The sequence below is a fragment of the Schistocerca americana genome, chromosome 9 (assembly GCF_021461395.2).
Source record: "Schistocerca americana isolate TAMUIC-IGC-003095 chromosome 9, iqSchAmer2.1, whole genome shotgun sequence".
NCBI lineage: Eukaryota > Metazoa > Arthropoda > Insecta > Orthoptera > Acrididae > Schistocerca > Schistocerca americana.
Window position 1 is genome coordinate 138,626,364 of NC_060127.1, and position 17,443 is coordinate 138,643,806.

General features: G+C 42.3%; 1 protein-coding gene across 1 annotated transcript in view; it reads right to left on the reverse strand.

The window, feature by feature from the left end:
• Positions 1–11,029: 11,029 nt before the first annotated feature.
• The window catches only part of LOC124550743 (probable cytochrome P450 4s3), a 47,195-nt gene continuing 40,781 nt past the window's right edge, over positions 11,030–17,443 (reverse strand). The window contains exon 3 of the mRNA XM_047125466.1: positions 11,030–11,458. Coding sequence (XP_046981422.1) covers positions 11,030–11,458 — 429 coding nt within the window. The remainder of the gene's footprint in view (positions 11,459–17,443) is intronic.

Genomic DNA, 17,443 nt, shown 5'->3' on the forward strand with positions numbered 1-17,443 from the left:
ATATTCCACAAGTCAGTACAGTCCAGTGGTACCTGCAGTACTAGCTCCAGTACACAATATTTCCAGGAGGATGATCAGCATCTTGATGAGAACAGTGAGTTTCACAGGGAAATATAGCATTAAGAACTAATTACGTCCGCTTTCTGAATTCTAATTCTTTGTCATGTTCCAGACCTCACGTCAGTATAGTTCTTCCCTCCCCACGCCAGCCTGCGTGAGCTAAAACGCGTGCATTTCGGCCTCCACTCGTAACACGGTGTTGGATGTTCTGCCAACACGACAATAAGGTCATGAAAAATATGAATCAACGGCACGCTAGCACAAAGATCAGTTTGTAGTTAAGTCGTCGGCACACGGGCCGCGCATCCGAACATTGAGCGTTGAGCGTGCCGAGTTTCTGACGTCATAGCGTGGAATAGTACGTATACATGCCGTTTCTGAGCACCAGCAAATTCAGAATCATTCGTAAACCCGTTGTTAACTGTGTGATTCGTTCCAATAAAAGAATGAGAAACATCTTATTCGTGGGAAAAATATTATTGTAACTTGCGTGTTACGACGGTATGCCATTTGAAGGCAACGACACACAAAGGATACACCAAAACAGATTGTTTTTGGTACAATTTGTTATAATTAAATATCAGTTAGTAACACAGCTACGATCAAAGCTTTTACCACGGTCACATCATGGGATTGGCTAATACACGTTTGTTATCGGTTTAGCGCTGCGGTTAATGTTCTGTGCCGCATCACACTAACGGCTGAACGTTCTGCCTTGTCAGCCATGAGCGAAGGAAGAGACAGGCTGCTGCAAGGATGCTGTTTTCCTTGAGGCACTGGCGGAACCGGAATGCCTCCGTTGCAGATGCCCTTCAAAGACGCTGCTGGAGATATCAGATAACGATGGCGAAGTGCCAAGTGGAACCAGTTACATTTATTGAAGAGCCTTTTAGCTGGAATTGCTCAGTGATTTACATTTTTATTTTTTTTGATTACTCTTTTATGCCACCTTTGTTGTTGTAACACTTACTTGTAACACTTAGTTACTAGAATTCTCATTTTTACACGTTTCCTAAATGTAATCATGTAAAAAAAAAAATACATTAAAAAAGATGGATATAGCGTCTGCCTTAAAAAAAAGCGCAGTGAGTAGCGTTACCTATTCCAAATGAAATGTGTGATATGGCGGTGGTTCGCGTCTCGCCACGTCTAGTTTCTTTTTTTTCCTAACAATCGCGTAATAGGTTCTGATGCTTTGATGTTACTATAATATAGGTATATACTATAGTATTTCATGTTATGTAAATACAAGTTCACCTTTTTTTGAGGAGTGAGTTTGTTCGATTGGCTTAATCTACAGGATAGCTTGCGCTACTTGTATAATGATATTTTGCTCCTTTTTCTTTTACGTTTCGTAATTAACATGTTGCAAAGATTTTCCCACGGAGTAGGAACAGTGGTCAAGTAAAAATGGCCTTGGGGTTTTACTAAAATGTGAGAATGATGACATAATGCTTATTTTATGCGGAGAACTACTGCAAATTTGTATTGCACTGTTTGTAATAGAACTTTTATAAGCATGTGTCCTTACTTATTGGACATGATACTTTTCTCTTCGTCTTATAACATGTACATGGATATTGAAGTTTTTATTTGTGTATATTACATGTACAAAAACGCAACTAGTGTATGGACAATGGAGAAAACGTGCGTTTTAACAGAGTTAACGCGGTAATTTTACGCGCACCCATTTAGTAAACATTGTGTACGAGTTAGACAAGCCAGAAACATCCCGCAGCTGCCGCTGGAGTGCATTGTGATCGCGCATACCACGTTGGGGCCCACTTACCGTATGCACAAGTCGCATCGTTCCTGAGCGTTCAGCAGCACGTTGAACTTGGCACGCTCAATGATTACGTTCGACAGCACGGTCCGTGTGCCGACGGCTTTAGGGTGTTCCAGCATTATGTTCCGAGACATCAGCTTAGAGATAGAAAGTAGCAACCATAAATTTAAAATTCAACGAAAAGACTCTTTTACTGACACATTAATCCCAGTCTACAAAGCTGCAGAGTTCTACCACATGATCCATCGTCTCCTTTCTATCCTCATGTCCCGAGAAGACTGTGATCTGGAACTCAATACAATAAAAAGAATAGCTTCAAATAATGAATTTTATTCCAACATTATTGACAGAAATCTCAGTAAAAAAACTGAAGAAGCAAGCCACATCCTTACTGTTCCCGATGAACAATATACAGAGGGATCCACAAAAAATGTATCCACTGTTTAAAAGCCCATAACTGGCAAACTAATTGATGGAGTTGTCTCATCTTTGGTGCTGTAATAGATAGTTCCGGCAGTCGCCACACAAGCGTTGTATTGCGTTGTTTCGTTTTGTCAGATGACAGTCGCCAGATAGCCAATGTTTTGTTCTTAGTTGCACCTAGTTACTTGAGTAAACATGGCTGGCGCAAGGCGCAAGGAAGTCAGTATTGAAGTGGTATTTTAAGTACGAAAACATTAACGAGGTTCAATGGCAATGGCGAAATGAGTGTCAAACAGAGCCACCGACACGTTTAACGATTCGTCGCATTCGAGGGAAATTTGAAGACAGAGGCTGTGTTAAAGATGTAAGATCTGGAAGACCTATAACAGTAACAAGTCCAGCTAATTCCCGTCGTGTGTTACAACAATTCACTCGCTCATCACAGAAGTCTTTGAGAGAGTGTGCCTGTGAAACTCGAGTGAGTCGCTCAAGTGTTCGGCGAATTTTGAAGACAGCAAAGTGGAAGTGCTACATCCCACGATTGCTAGACACAGTGAACGAGGACGACCCAGATCGTAGAATGGAGTACTGCGACTGGTTTACTAACATGGTGAGCAACGATGAAGAGTTTGCAGAGGTCATTGTGTGATATGATGAGGTACAGTTCAAACACAATGGTACAGTAAATCGCCACAATTGCATCTACTGGGCCGGCGAAAATCCGAACGTCCATGTAGACAAAGCCGTGAATTTGCCAGGAGTAAATGTGTGGTGTGGGTTGTCTTACCGGGGCTTGATTGGGCCATTCTTCTTTTATGGGGCAGTTACCGGTGAGGTGTACCTTCAGAAGCTTCAGACATCCATTTTACCTGCCATCCGAGACTTGTATGGAGACGGAAGAGTTTACCTTCAACAAGATGGTGCCCCAGCCCACTGCCAAAATCGTGTTAGGTCGTATCGCGACGAAAATCTACCAAGAAGATGGATAGGCCGTAGAGGTGCTGTGGAGTATCCACCACGTTCCCCAGACCTAACTACTCTGGATTTTTACCTGTGGGGAACACTAAAGGACGTCATTTATCGACAAAAGCCACGCACGTTGGATGAACTTTGAGAATCCATCGTACATTCATGTGCAAATATCCAAATGAACACGTGGCAGTCGGTAGTTAGTGCTGCAGTTCGGCGACATCGTTTGTGTGTGGATATTATTGCTGACCATTTCGAACACCTACAGTGATATCTTTAAGTTGGACTTTAAGCTACACTTTCATTAAAAATGAGACAACTCCGTCAATTAGTTTGCAAGTTATGGACTTTTAAACAGTGGATACATTTTTTGGATCCCTCTGTATATATAGAAGGAAAAAATGGTGGAGTCTACCTTTCATGAGGGAAACTTGAAATGGATAATCAACATTTTTAAAGTTTTCTACGTCGCTCAAATAGTAGGTAAATGTCTGTTCAGTTAGAAAGAACTAGACATCATGAAAAGTGGAATTCGTAACGTCATCTCCTGGAGCTGTTAGTCCTGCTGCAGTGAACAGACTGGGGGGTCAGCCCCCTCTGGATTCAGAGAATGCACCGACGCTGGACATTATATGCATCCTTTACCTCGCACAGCTTACATGAAAACCACAAACACAAACACATAATATGTACGTACAAGTCCTACAAATAAAAGGAAAGGCTGCAAAACTCACTCAGTTAGAAATTTTAGAAATTAAGAAACTTATATGTGACTGAATGAACAAATTCAGTTCATTTATTCATCCGTTCTAGACAATACTGAAACTGCTACATATCAGAAAAACCTTGTTTCCTTCATCAAAATAACAAAAAATTCCATTGCAGCACATAGATCTACTCCGATGTACGTTTAGTATAGTTATTGTAAATGCTGTACTTATCTGTTTCGTAATATTGTCCTAACGAATTTTGTAAAAAATATTTAATTTGTCAAAACTGTCAACAGAGACAACTTTTACAATTTAAGTCAAGAATCGATAGATTTAGATAGTTGACGTGCTTGCCTTTGTTTCGTTGTCATCTTTAGGATCAGTTATGTACTAGAAAATGGACTTAAAACCCAAAACATCGGCTATCGAAACCTAGCTGAAAGATTGTTTTATTTAGTTAATCAGTTATACATGAGTTATTTCTCTAGAGTGATCGTCTTTCATCGTTTTACTAGCTTCATTCATAATTCTGCTCTAATAGTTGTAAGTTCATAACCATGTACACTGTTGTTAATGGCAGCCCGTCTTCTCTTGTTACTGCTGAGTTCCGCCAAAGATGAGAGGAAGCTCAGAGATGACATAGCGACGAGTTAAAGTTCCATAGAGCGGCTAACACAAAGAGTCGCGGCGCTGCGAATGTTAACTCGGCCGCCATTTCCACGGCCGCCCCGGCACTGGGAGAGGAGTTGGGAGGTGGTCGGGCGCAAAGAGTTTCTGGTTTTCATCAAGTCTGGACAAACCGACGCATCCCCATAGTTTCTGTTTTTGTTCAGTAAAATTTTTATTATATCCTTATGGTGGCATTTATTTCTTTTGATGCTCAATGCATCTGTTTGTAATGGTCACAGTTACGGTCTTCCAAGTCCAAACATAGCTCAAAGCAGTTAAAGCAGACAACGTCCTACTGATGTGTTGAATAGTAAAAAAGTAACAGATCTGTCGAAGGACGTTTTGAAACATCAAGCCATTGGTAAAGTAACTCAATAGTCTCTGAAAACAAGGAAATTGGCTCAGGCCCCATATTTTTATTCTGTTAAGACGTATAGCTACTTACGAATGTTTGTGAAATTTCCTCATCCAAGAACAGTTCATTGCAATTACTGAGAATTTCGTTATTTATAAACAGTGACCATATTTTTACAGCAACTGAATTTGAGGAAAAAGCGCATTATGTGTAACAAAAATGTTCAACTCAAGCACTGTTTCATCTGCAGAATAAATGGTTTATGTGCATCTAAAACTTTTCAGTAGACAGTTTATGTTGCAAGACTACATACCAAGCTTATTTTGTTTAGGGTTAGAGAAAAAATTACAAAAGTAGAACGTCATAGAAAACACTGTAGAAATGAAATGCTGAAGTAAACACTGTAGAAATGAAATATCAATAAAACATTGTAAAATACAACGGCAGTGAATTACTTGTTTGTCTTGTAAGTCATTATTATTATTATCATTATTGCACTACTTGTGCTAATTACGTAAATACATCCTTTTTTCAAAGATATTATAATTGATGGTGGTCTGATTTGCTGATTAAAACACAAACAAAAGTACAAAATTTCTACGATAATCGCTGTTTCTGTTAGCTAACCATTACAGCGTTTGGCAGATTACTACATAATCTTCATGTGGTAACTACTGAAATTGCACAGATTTGTTTCCAATTTGCGGGTAACGGGAAGTTGCAGTGAGTAGACGAACATGTTTTGAGTCGTCTTGGAGTTTTTCGATTAACATTTTACGTATAACTGCTATTTTAACACACAAATCGCTGATTTTTACTGTTTTCTGAGAAAAAATAAAATTGTTATGAGCTATTTGCAGGTGGTTATGGGTTCATAGAGGTGTGACAAAGCACACGATGTCCCTGACCACAGAAAAAATCGCGGACGGGAAATCGATTTGCTCCAGACAGGGAGAATGTATAGCCATCCTCCGAAATTTAAACTTGTTGTGACACACCCTCAAGATAGTGTGGCCTTGCTGATGCTGCAATAAAATCTGCGACCGCCGGTACACCAAGACCAAACGGACGATCTTGGTAATGACTTTACTCCAAAGTTTCATATCAGAAAGCATAAAATTAAAATTTAAAGTGCTGAGATTCTCAACTGGCTGTCCATCGATCGACAGTTTTAGGAGTGGCGTTTGATGTTTAATTAGGACAAAACACGGATAATACTGTCAGCAGCACACACCATTTCCAAGTTTATTTTATCAGATTGTGTACATTTATTTTAGTTCACACACACACAAAGTGTAAAATACGCGAATGGCCCATACAATCGGTCAGATACTGTCTGCCTGAACTTCATTTTAATGCTCACAGAAAAGATGATTGCTTAAAATCTCTGAGGAAAAAAATTACAGTTTCAGCATTTAATTAATACAGTTCACACAGTTCTTATTAAGAATTCCCTCTTATCAAAACTCGATCTCCAACACAGCTCAAGTGCACGAGCACAGTCTTTTAATAATAGTTGAGTTTAAAACAGCAGTAACTTCCATTTGCATTATAATACAGCATGGGAAACTACCATACCACAGCCTTCACATGGCTTTCACTTAGCAAAATACTCAAAACGGTCATATCATAATATCCACGTAGCACTCTGTATATATTCTCACGTCCTGTTCCTGACACGGCAATACATGTCATCTTATTTCCCCCACCAAATATCATCAACATTGACAAAATATTACATAGATAAAATATATCCCTAATTAGCCATAGCATTAATTTTCGAAGAGAATAATGCTTCCAGATTATCTTAGTAATTACAACCTAGACAGTACCCATACACATCAAAAACACGAACAGTTCTACACTTTGTCAGAAGACAAACATTAACAACAGAAGGGATATTTTACACAATAAAATTGGAGTATCAACAAATTATTGCATATATAGATCACTATAGAAAAATCTCAATTCGAAGTGCTCATAAGAAACCACTCATCAGATAAACTGCAGCTTGTTGCCCACAAGTATGGACAGCAGTCATATGTGCTGCCTGCTGGAGGCACCTGCAGAGACATGGGGTGGACAGTGTGGAGGCTGGCAGACGGTGCACTGCCCCCTACATCATTCTAGCTGCTCTGCAGCAGAAAGCAGAAGCACCTCCTGATAATGACCAGCAAGATCTTCAGCTCCATCCGTGCGAATGGTGGTAGTATATGCTGGGATCCTCCAGAGGCATGAAGGAAGTCCTGATTGTCCATTGTGTATGGCAATGAGTGGGCATTGTGGTGCAGATCATCTCAGCACCAGTGCGGCAGGAAGTGGGAGCGCTTCAGGATGGTGGCCAGGAAGACCCTGAGTTCCAGTAGTGTGGAGTGTTGTGGTGTGCAGTGGGCTCCTATAGAGGTATGCAAAACACTCCACCTCCACCGGGTCCCTGCATAGGCAGAAGACATACAGGAGGCCCTGATCAGCTGGATAGTGTACTGTCTGATAGTGGGTACATTGTCTGCCTGGTCTATTCCAGCAGCTGCACAGCAGGAAGTGGATGCACCTTCAGCCACTGGCCAGGAAGACTTTGACCACCATCAGTGTTTGTTATTGTGGGCCTAAGCATCTCAAGACTGATTAACTGGATATTATGTAATCCAGTGGAAAATGCATTGTATGCCATGTCGTCCCAAAAGACCTGTTGTAGTAAAGGGAAACACTCCAAATTTTGGCCAGGAAGAACTTACACTTTTGCAGAATGGACAGTGATGATATTAGGCTTCTCAAACACACAAACGAGACGTTCGTCAGATAGATGATCTATATGGTGATAAAGAATGTATTATCCTTCCCGTGAGCATGTAGCAGGAAACAAAGTCTCCTCTGGGTACTGGCTATGGAGACTGACGGGTCTAGTTATTTGGAGGGTGCTCTATGTGACGAGCCCCGCCGGCCTGTGTGGCCGAGCGGTTCTAGGCGCTACAGTCTGGAACCGCGCGACCGCTACAGTCGCAGGCTCGAATCCTGCCTCGGGCATGGATGTGTGTGATGTCCTTAGGTTAGTTAGGTTTAAATAGTTCTAAGTTCTAGGGGACTGATGATCTCAGACGTTACGTCCCATAGTGCTCAGTGCCATTTGAACCATTTTTTTTTTGATGAGACCCTGCATAGGCAAACAAGAGACCCTGATTGAATCGATTAAACATTGATCAGGCAGAATATAATGATCACCGATTTACTATTGATATAAACCCGTCGAGGCAATAGCAGCGTCTCCTGGTGGGGAATGACTACTAGGCTGACACACACATGGAGCATGGAGTATGTGTATGCTGTCCATGTGAAGAATGAGGAAGGCAAGCGATCTGTCTGTCTGCTTGGAAAGTGCCTGACTTGTCCAGTGTTCGAGGAGTGCTGCAGCCAGTGTTTCAACATGTGGTGAAAACAAGGTGAAACCACATTCAGACTTCCTGAAAATTGGCGACCAACCCTCATCACATATGTCGAACATCGTAGGCTGAGCAGACGGGAAAAATAGGAAAGGCAGGACTAACATCTGACTTTAATACTGGGTAGAGAACAAGTGTCTCTAAGTCCACCAAACACTCCTAACGATTGGTCTCCACAGCTGACAACCAATGCGTGTGCCAATGTTAACACCAAAACATTGACAGCTACAAATGAAATGGATACATGACTATTGGTACTTGACATTGGCGCAGTGTTGGAGCACAGCATGGACTGATTAATCCTGATACCTTCTTCATCATGCCAATGGGATCAGTGTCTTCCAGGTTCAAATGGCTCTGAGCACTATGGGACTTAACTGCTGAGGTCATCAGTCCTTTAGAACTTAGAACTACTTAAACCTAACTAACCTAAGGACCCTGAGGCAGGATTCGAACCTGCGACCGTAGCGGTCGCGCGGTTCCAGACTGTAGCGCCTAGAAGCGCTCGGCCATCCCGGCCGGCCCGTCTTCCAGGAGAACAGCTCGTTGATGCCTATACTGTGGGACAGAGACATGCTGACAGCGACACCATTATGCTCTGGGGAACGTTCATATAGGCATCCGTGGGTTCAATGGATCTTGTGCAAGACACCATGACGACCAAGGAGTATCATACACTGGTTGTAGTCCATGTACATCTCTTTGTGACGATCATGTTTCCTGACAGCAGTGGCATTTTTCAACAAGATAATGCGCCATGTCAAAAGGCCAAGAGCGTGATGGAGTGGTTCGAGGAACACAGTTGTGAGCTCAAATTGACGTGGTGGCGCAACAACTCGCCCAAACATACCTAGTATGTCACTGAACGTGGCGTCAGAGCTCATCACCGGCCTTATTGGAATTTGTGATAATTAGGTGACTGGAGTGTCCAGATGTGGTGTCAACTCCCTCCAATGACCTACCAATGCCTCACTGCTTCCATACCATGATATGTCGCCTCTGTTATCCGATCCAACGGTCGAGATACCGGCACGTGGTCGTAATGTTATGGCTGATAAGTGTATATAATCTGAATGAGAGTGCATTGCCCTCCATTTCCTGCTGCTGTGTAGCCTCAGACCAGGCCCATCTTTTTTTTCCATTTTCTGGGCAGAGACACACTGGTATCCATAATCACCCTATATAGGCTGAGAGAGAACACGATGTACTCCAGGTCCTCACAATAACTGTGTGGCCGGATGCTGAAGTGCCTCAGGATGAAGAACAGGAAAAGAATGAGCTTGAGCAGTGTGGAGGGCAATGCTATGTGATTGCTAGAATGCGGTAGATCCTGCATGTGTGGATGGAGTACAGTCTTAAAGAGAATGCACTATCCTCGAGGTAGTCCAAATGGTTGTCTAGTACCTGAGCTTTGGATAGGAAGGGCTTTAGGTTTAGCAGTGTCATGAGAGCCATCCTCTGCAGAAGAATGCAGGAGTACCTGATCACGTGCTTGAAGGATGGGTGGATGGCGCACAGTCTCAAGGAGAATGCATTGTCCTCAGTGGCCTATCCTCCAGCTCGTCCCAACAGTTGTGTATCACCTGGGTATTGGGTAGGAAAACCTTGAAACTTAGTACGTCGTGGGAGTGAGCCTATGTTGTAGGCCTTTGCAGAAGTGCACAAGAGTCCCTGATCAGATGCCGTGAAGGCTGATAGATGCGAAGTTATCCTGTCAGTGGCTGTTTAGTAGGAAGCACATGACCTCCTGGATATGCATCAAGAGGTTCAGCAGTGTGTTGGCAGTGCTACAGGCTGGGTTTGTTTATGGGCATGCAGGAGGCCATGACAATAGTATGTAGGTTGGTGGAGAGTGGGATGAATTAGGTCTTTCCAATGGCTGTGCAGTAGGAAACTGAAGTGCCTTAGGATGATGGCCTCAAAGGGAATGAGTTCCAGCAATGTAAAGTGTGTTATTACGTGATTAGTGCCATGCAGCAGAATCTACTTGCATGAACCATGTAAAGTCTTAAGGAGAATGCATTTGTCTTCCAGGTCCTCCCAGTGGATGTGTAACAGGAAGCTGAATCTCCTGTGAGAACTGGCTAGGAAGACAATGTCACAAGAGCAGTTCGATGTGCTAGGTCCAGGAGGAGCATACAGGTGTCTGTGATTGCTTGATGTGAAGGCCGATGTAAAAGGGTGTAGCACTGCAAGTCCTCCAAGTGGCTGTTTAGCAGGAACAGAAGTGACTCTCGCTGTTCACCACGAACATACTGAGGTCCAGGGGCACGTTGTGTTCCTACAGAGTGGACACCTGCTGGGGCACACAGGAAACCCTTATCATCTGGACTGTGTGCAGGCTGAAAGAGAATATATTGTGCCCCAGGTCCTCTTAATGGCTGTGCATCAAAATGATGAATCTCCTGTGAATACTGGCTAGGAAACAATGAGCTTTATTAATGTCATGAGAGCAATTCTAAGTGCTAGCAGGAGCGGAATTCCTGATGGTATCATGTGACAGATAATGGAAAGGATGTAGCGTTCCAAGTCCTCCCAGTGGCAGTGACCAGATAGCAGAAGGACCTCTGGTCGTTAACCAGGAATCCAATGAAGTCCGAGGATGTGTTGGGTGGTGGCGCTATAGGCCAGACTCTTGCAGAGGCACGCAGTAGACCTCGATCGGCTTGATGGTGTGTAGGGTGATGCTGAGCAAGGCGTGTTCGAGGTCCTCCCAGCGGCTGTGCGGCAGAAACCGGAAGCGTCTCAAGACGGTCGCCAGGAAGACTTTGACCTCAAGGCGCGCGTACTGGGAGCCCACGCAGTTGCGTGAGCCCAATCCGAACGGCAGGTAGCTGCAGGGGTGCTCCTCGTCGCCTCGACCCTCGAGGAAGCGCGAAGGGTCGAACCTCAGCGGGTCTGGGAAGAACTGCGGCAGGCGGTGCGTGAGGAAGGGCGTCACGAATAGTATCGCGCCCTTCGGGACTGGTACCCGCCCTTTGGACAACCAGATCTCCTCCCTGACTATCCGAGGGAGCATCGGAACCACCGGGAACAGCCGCAGCGTCTCCTGTGGTATCATCCCAGGCACTGAGATACAGATTGAGTATACAGGCTTCTACTTTCCTAAGGTACCAACAGCACCCTACCCCAGATTCTTTAAGAAATTGAAGACCCATGTATAAAACAGCATCAGACGTCTGTTCTTTGAAAGACATCATGTTTACGCCAGTGACTGTTAAACTTTTTATTTTCAGTATTGCAATTTCGGCCTTATGCCATTATCAAGTGCAGAAAATGACAACGACATATAAATTTGGTAGCCTGTATAAAGCTGACATGGCTTAAAGCCAAAACATCTGCACTTGATAATGGCTTAAGGCCGAAATTGCAGTTGTGGAAATATAAAGTATAGCAGTCACTGGCATAAACATGATATCTTTCAAAAAAATTTTACATGACTGTGAATCCCAGTTATGAAAAGTTAATTAGACGTCTGTTCCTTTGCAAATCATCTGACTTGTTAAATATGTGATGTTAAGCAGGTAAAACCTTTAGAGTTGAAAACACAAAAGTAGCTATGTCGGTTTTATTAGCTTCTAGTTATTCACCCATAGAATAGTGGAAAAGCTGATATCATTTTTTTAAAAAATTCTGTAGATAACCATAGACCATACATTTTCTTTGTTTATTAAACTTGATCTGATTAGGGCCATCATTCCCTCTCTTACATCAGACCAGGTTTTCACACATACAGTACCTTTTTATGTCATAGTTACCTAAGAAATAACAATTTTAATATGACAGTGTGTGAGTCAACGTCAGTAAGTAATACAGTGAACCCTCGGCTGCTACTACTGCTGTTGATGCCAATAGTAATAATAATAATAATAATAATCATTACCATAATAACAATCATGATAGTGGCACATATAAATAGAATGTATAGGTGTACAAAATAGATGTTTTCTGACACTCTGAGTTCTGAGGAAAGGAAATTTAAGAAGACTGCATCACGTAAGCGCACGGGGAAATGAGGAAGATCTGGTTGGAAACAAGGATGTACAGAGGCAAAGAATGTGTACGAGGAGAATGGTAGTCATTATTGTTGCTCCAGGAGATATGTCATTAATTGTCTTCTGGAGCTAGATATGTTACTCAGTTCTCTAATATAATCCAGGAAAGTACCCGGTAGAGGCATATCAGAATTACCTTCCTACACAAATTTTTAAATTCCGTAAGTATTTATACCAATGATATTGAGACCTATTTACATTTATTTGGAAACGTAGTTCCTCTCCTAAGCTGCGTGTCGTACAATGATAAAATTTTGTAGGTATCTTCAGTGGTATATGTGAAACTGCTTGCAACCTGGATACCGCTTTGAGTTAGCAGAAAAGAAATAATACACTGAAATGTCGTGCCTGATGCGGGAAGTAAACTGCTTGAGTAAACAACATTTAGTAAGCGGAGCTGCAAGCGAGAAAAAATTTAGAACAGGTTTGGAATTATATTTGATGTTTGTTGAGAGTCGCTGGGCGCTCTCGTTATCAAACACTGGATAAGTATATACTTTGTACGTCCCAAGAATAATCATGATGGACGCAAACACACACGCGACGATTGGTCAGCAGCCGTACACAGGTTGTAATGAGACACCTTTTCCTAACATAACCTTTTTTATAGAAATAGGCGATATCAAAAGATATTTTAAATCTTGTATAGGTTAAAATTATCTCAGCTGTTTCACTAAAAGAATTTCACATGATTTTGAATAGAATGTATTATATTTCAGGCTAAAACGCATAAAAAGAAATTAATTTGTTAGTACTCCATATATACAGTTAAAATTACTCTTCTTTTAGAAGTATTTGAAATTACGAAATATCTGCCATTCTTAAAATACATATTACTAGCTGCACAATCTAACCTAATTATTAAATTTATTTCTGGTTCAAATGGTTCAAATGGCTCTGAGCACTATGGGACTCAACTGCTGAGGTCATTAGTCCCCTAGAACTTAGAACTAGTTAAACCTAACTAACCTAAGGACATCACACACATCCATGCCCGAGGCAGGATTCGAACCTGCGACCGTAGCGGTCTCGCGGTTCCAGACTGCAGCGCCAGAACCGCGCGGCCACTATTTATTTCTGGTATCGTTTATAAAATAACGTTATATCTTGGTGATGATTCTCCTTTTGTCAAGAAAGTTTGTAAACTCTTTTGCTTTTCAAACTCTTCGGAACATTGTGAGAAACGCACAGTGTATGGAGCAGTGGGCATGCCTCTGATTGGATCGGACGTAACTTCGAGGTTGACACTAACAATGTTATTTGTGGTGTTATGGAAGTGAAAATTTTAAAGACGGTGTGATACTGAAAACTGTGACAAAAAATAAAATTCAAGAGTAAAACAGGCAAATCTTCAAAAATTATGCGGATCAACAGGAATCTTACGCCTCTCGAAGCTTTCGAAACTTTTGAACAGACAGGAAAAATTAATGCTGATGTGTGGTTGTGTGAGGCTACAAAATGTTGATATACTCTTCGAAGTAGGTCTCACGTATGTGCTAGATATCTTATTACTACGTTGCGTTAAATGAAACTTTAAGATATTCTGATGCCTTAACAACCATCAGCGTTTTTCTTAAGCACACTTTAGCTTCGTAGTTTTCATTTTAAAATCGTGTACACCCCGTACTGTTGTGGTCTGATTGTCGCACTGCCAATACGCTGGCGCCGCTGCCTGTTAAAAAGGGGCCTCAAACAAGCTGCTCTTCTATGTTTTACAAAAGTCTACAGAAAAAATTTAGCTTTGAACTTTTCCGAGGAACTGTATTTACTAAAGTTGAGTACACTTGCGGGATGTACAGCTGAACCGGTAGCACTGAAGTCTGGGATTTCAGTACACTTCATGGATCGAGGGTTCGAATCTCTCTCTGATTATTCCTCTTTCTTCGTAAAGATTGCAGTAGCTACATCTTTTATATGTAAAAGTCATAAAATATGTGCTAGTTAACACATGTATAATGGACATTTCTTAGTGAAATATCCGAGTCTTCTTAAATTCTAGAATTAAGTCAGGTGATGCTGAGGCAATTAGATTAGGAAATGAGATACTCAAAGTAGTAGATGAGCTTTGCTATTTGGCCAACAAAGTAACTGAGGGTTGTACAAGTAGAGAGGATATAAAATGTAGACTGGCGATAGTATGGAAAGCGTTGGTGAAGAAGAGAAATTTGTTAAAATCGTTAACATTGAATATAGATTTAAGTGTCAGAAAGGCTTTTCTGAAAGTATGGAGTGTAGCAATGTATGGATGTGAAACAAGGACAATAAACAGTTTAGACACGAAGAGAATAGAAGCTTTTGAAATGTGGATCTATAGAAGGATGCTGAAGATTAGATGGGTAGATCATGTAACTAGTGAGGAGCTACTGAACAGAATTGGGTAGAAGGGGAATTTGTGGCAGAACATGACTAGAATAAGGGATCGGTTGGTAGGACACGTTCTGACGCGTCTAGGGATCACCAATTCAGTACCGGAGGGATGTGCGGAGTGTAAAAGCCATAGAGGGAGACCAAGAAGTGAATACACTAAGCAGATTCAGAAGGATGTAGGTTGCAATATTTACTCGGAGATTAAGAGTAGCATGGAGAGCTGCATCAAACCAGTGTTTTGACTGAAGACCATAGCAACGTAGCAACTTGTTCCTATTAGGTCTCCAACTTTGCTCCCACCGTTCTTTCCTCGAAGTTCGAAGCTCTGTTGCGCAAAACTAACAAAAAAATTGACGATTCAAAGTACTGGTCATCGCTGGCAACAACTTTTTCCCAGCTTTCGAGCAGCATAAGAATCCCGCGGCGGCACAACTGGGCGACTTTGGAGGAGGTCCATGACCCAATTGTATTCTGCACTTGTTCATACATGACCGGAAGTGATGGTTAGGGGGGCGGACAGAGAGAGCAAGATTTACGGCGGGTGATGTAGGACTCCCCGTTTCAACGTTGCAAGTATGCCCTGATGGGTTTTGGGACATGGGATCGCGCATTGTCATGCTGGAAAATCACGTGTTCATTTCTGTGGCTGCGTTGCGGCCGTTTGTCTTTCAGTGCTCGGCGCAGACACATCATCTGCTTTCGTTAACAATATCCTGTGAGTGTTGAGTATCTTCGAAAACCTTCTCTCTTCCACCGCCGTGCCGGTCTTCGACGCCAAAATCACCGTTCTTAAAGGACTGGAACCGTTGTCTGCACGTTCTTTCACTAATAGGTGCCTCACCATAGGTCCTACCCAGCATTTAATGAGCCTCAGCTGCAGATTTCTTCATGTCGAAGCCGAAAGCTAAAACTTGACACAAATTATGAGAATTGGGCTTGTAAATAGATACATCCAATCGAGAAAAACTTTAGGATGCAATGACAAATGGACAAAAAATTCCAACGCTTACTGTACGACACGACACAAAACCACTTGCCCCTAATGCCATCTGCTGAAAACGGCAAAAGCAAAGTTGTAGACCTAATACTTACATACTGCTCGAAAAATTCCATTTTCCATTGCAAACATAAGCTGTTAACTATCGATATTTTATGAAATATTGTTGTAAAGTTTCTTTTAATTTACGTCTATGGTCACAAACTTTTTCTTAGCAGATTACCGGTTTCGGTCGATAATGACCATCTTCAGATCTGTCTTATAAAAAAAAATTCTGATTTACTGCAGGCATAGTGACATCATCAAATGTTAAATGCAGAATCAGCACCAGCATTTAACATTTGACAATGCCTCTATGGCTGCAGTACATTAGGATTTTGTTTTTTTATAGAACAGATCTGATGATGGTCATTATCGACCAAAACCGGTAATCTGTTAACAAAAAATTTGTGACCATAGACGTAAATTAAAGGAAACTTATTGCATATACGGATCACTGTTTTATTCGAGACAATGTCGAAGCTTGTGAAATTGTTATAAAGGTTATTTAAACTAAGAAAACATAACAAATTAAATTTTTTTGACAAAATGGAACATGATATCCTCTTTGTTTGCACCTTATTCTTTGTTTTATACCACAGATGTGGTCTCGCAGTAGCAAGGGTGATAAGTGTCGTGGAAACAAAGAAAACAATAATTTTCACAGCACTGAGCACACTATACAACTGCTGCATTCTTACGGTTGCCACCCTAGAGCCAAGTTATGGGCTTTGTCGCAAGAAGTGACAACACATTTAAGCTGCCAGACGTAGTGGAGCTCAAGTTCGAAGCTTTGCCACACGTCACTGTCAAACAGTGGCGGGGTACAGAACGGCAAGTCAAAAGAGAAGAAGAGAAAATGTGGTTGTTGGTTGGCTTCGTGGAGTCTGTTGTCGTTCGAATCATTATCAACGTAGCAGAAATGTATTTCTCGTATGCGGATACGGAGGGAATTGAACGACTAATTATAAGCACGAGGGTCGCCCAGAAAGTGATGCACCGCATACTTTTTTCTCAGCCGAAAACAATGCTACGAATGCGAAACGCTACGTACGTAGGTCTCCTGAGTGAGCGCACCAAGTTTCCGTCACTTTCGACAGATAGCGTAGCTGCAGGACAGATTCAACATAGCGTCAGTAGGTGATGTACGTTACAAGCGACATGATGTCATTAAATTTCTCACTGCAGAGAAAGAAACGGTGGGGAATATTCACAAACGCTTGTGCAAAGTCGATGGAGCATCTGCTGTCGACAGAAGTACAGCTACTTGCTGCGCACGGAGGGCGAAGTCATCGAAAAGCGGTTCGGCGGAGCTCCACGATTTGCAGCGGTCGGGGAGACCATCCACGGCTGTCACAACTGACATGTTGCAGCGAGCTGGTGACATTCTCCATTGAAGGGTGCCATTCGTGGAAGACATATTGAGGACAATGAGGAGGTGATTCACACAGTGACCAGGACAAAGTGCTGTGGCCTTCTCCACCAGACATCACGGCGCCTAGAGTATCAGCAACCAAACTGACAGCCTGCAGCCGCGGGTTGCCCGGTCGCAGGCACACCGAAGCACTACACAACC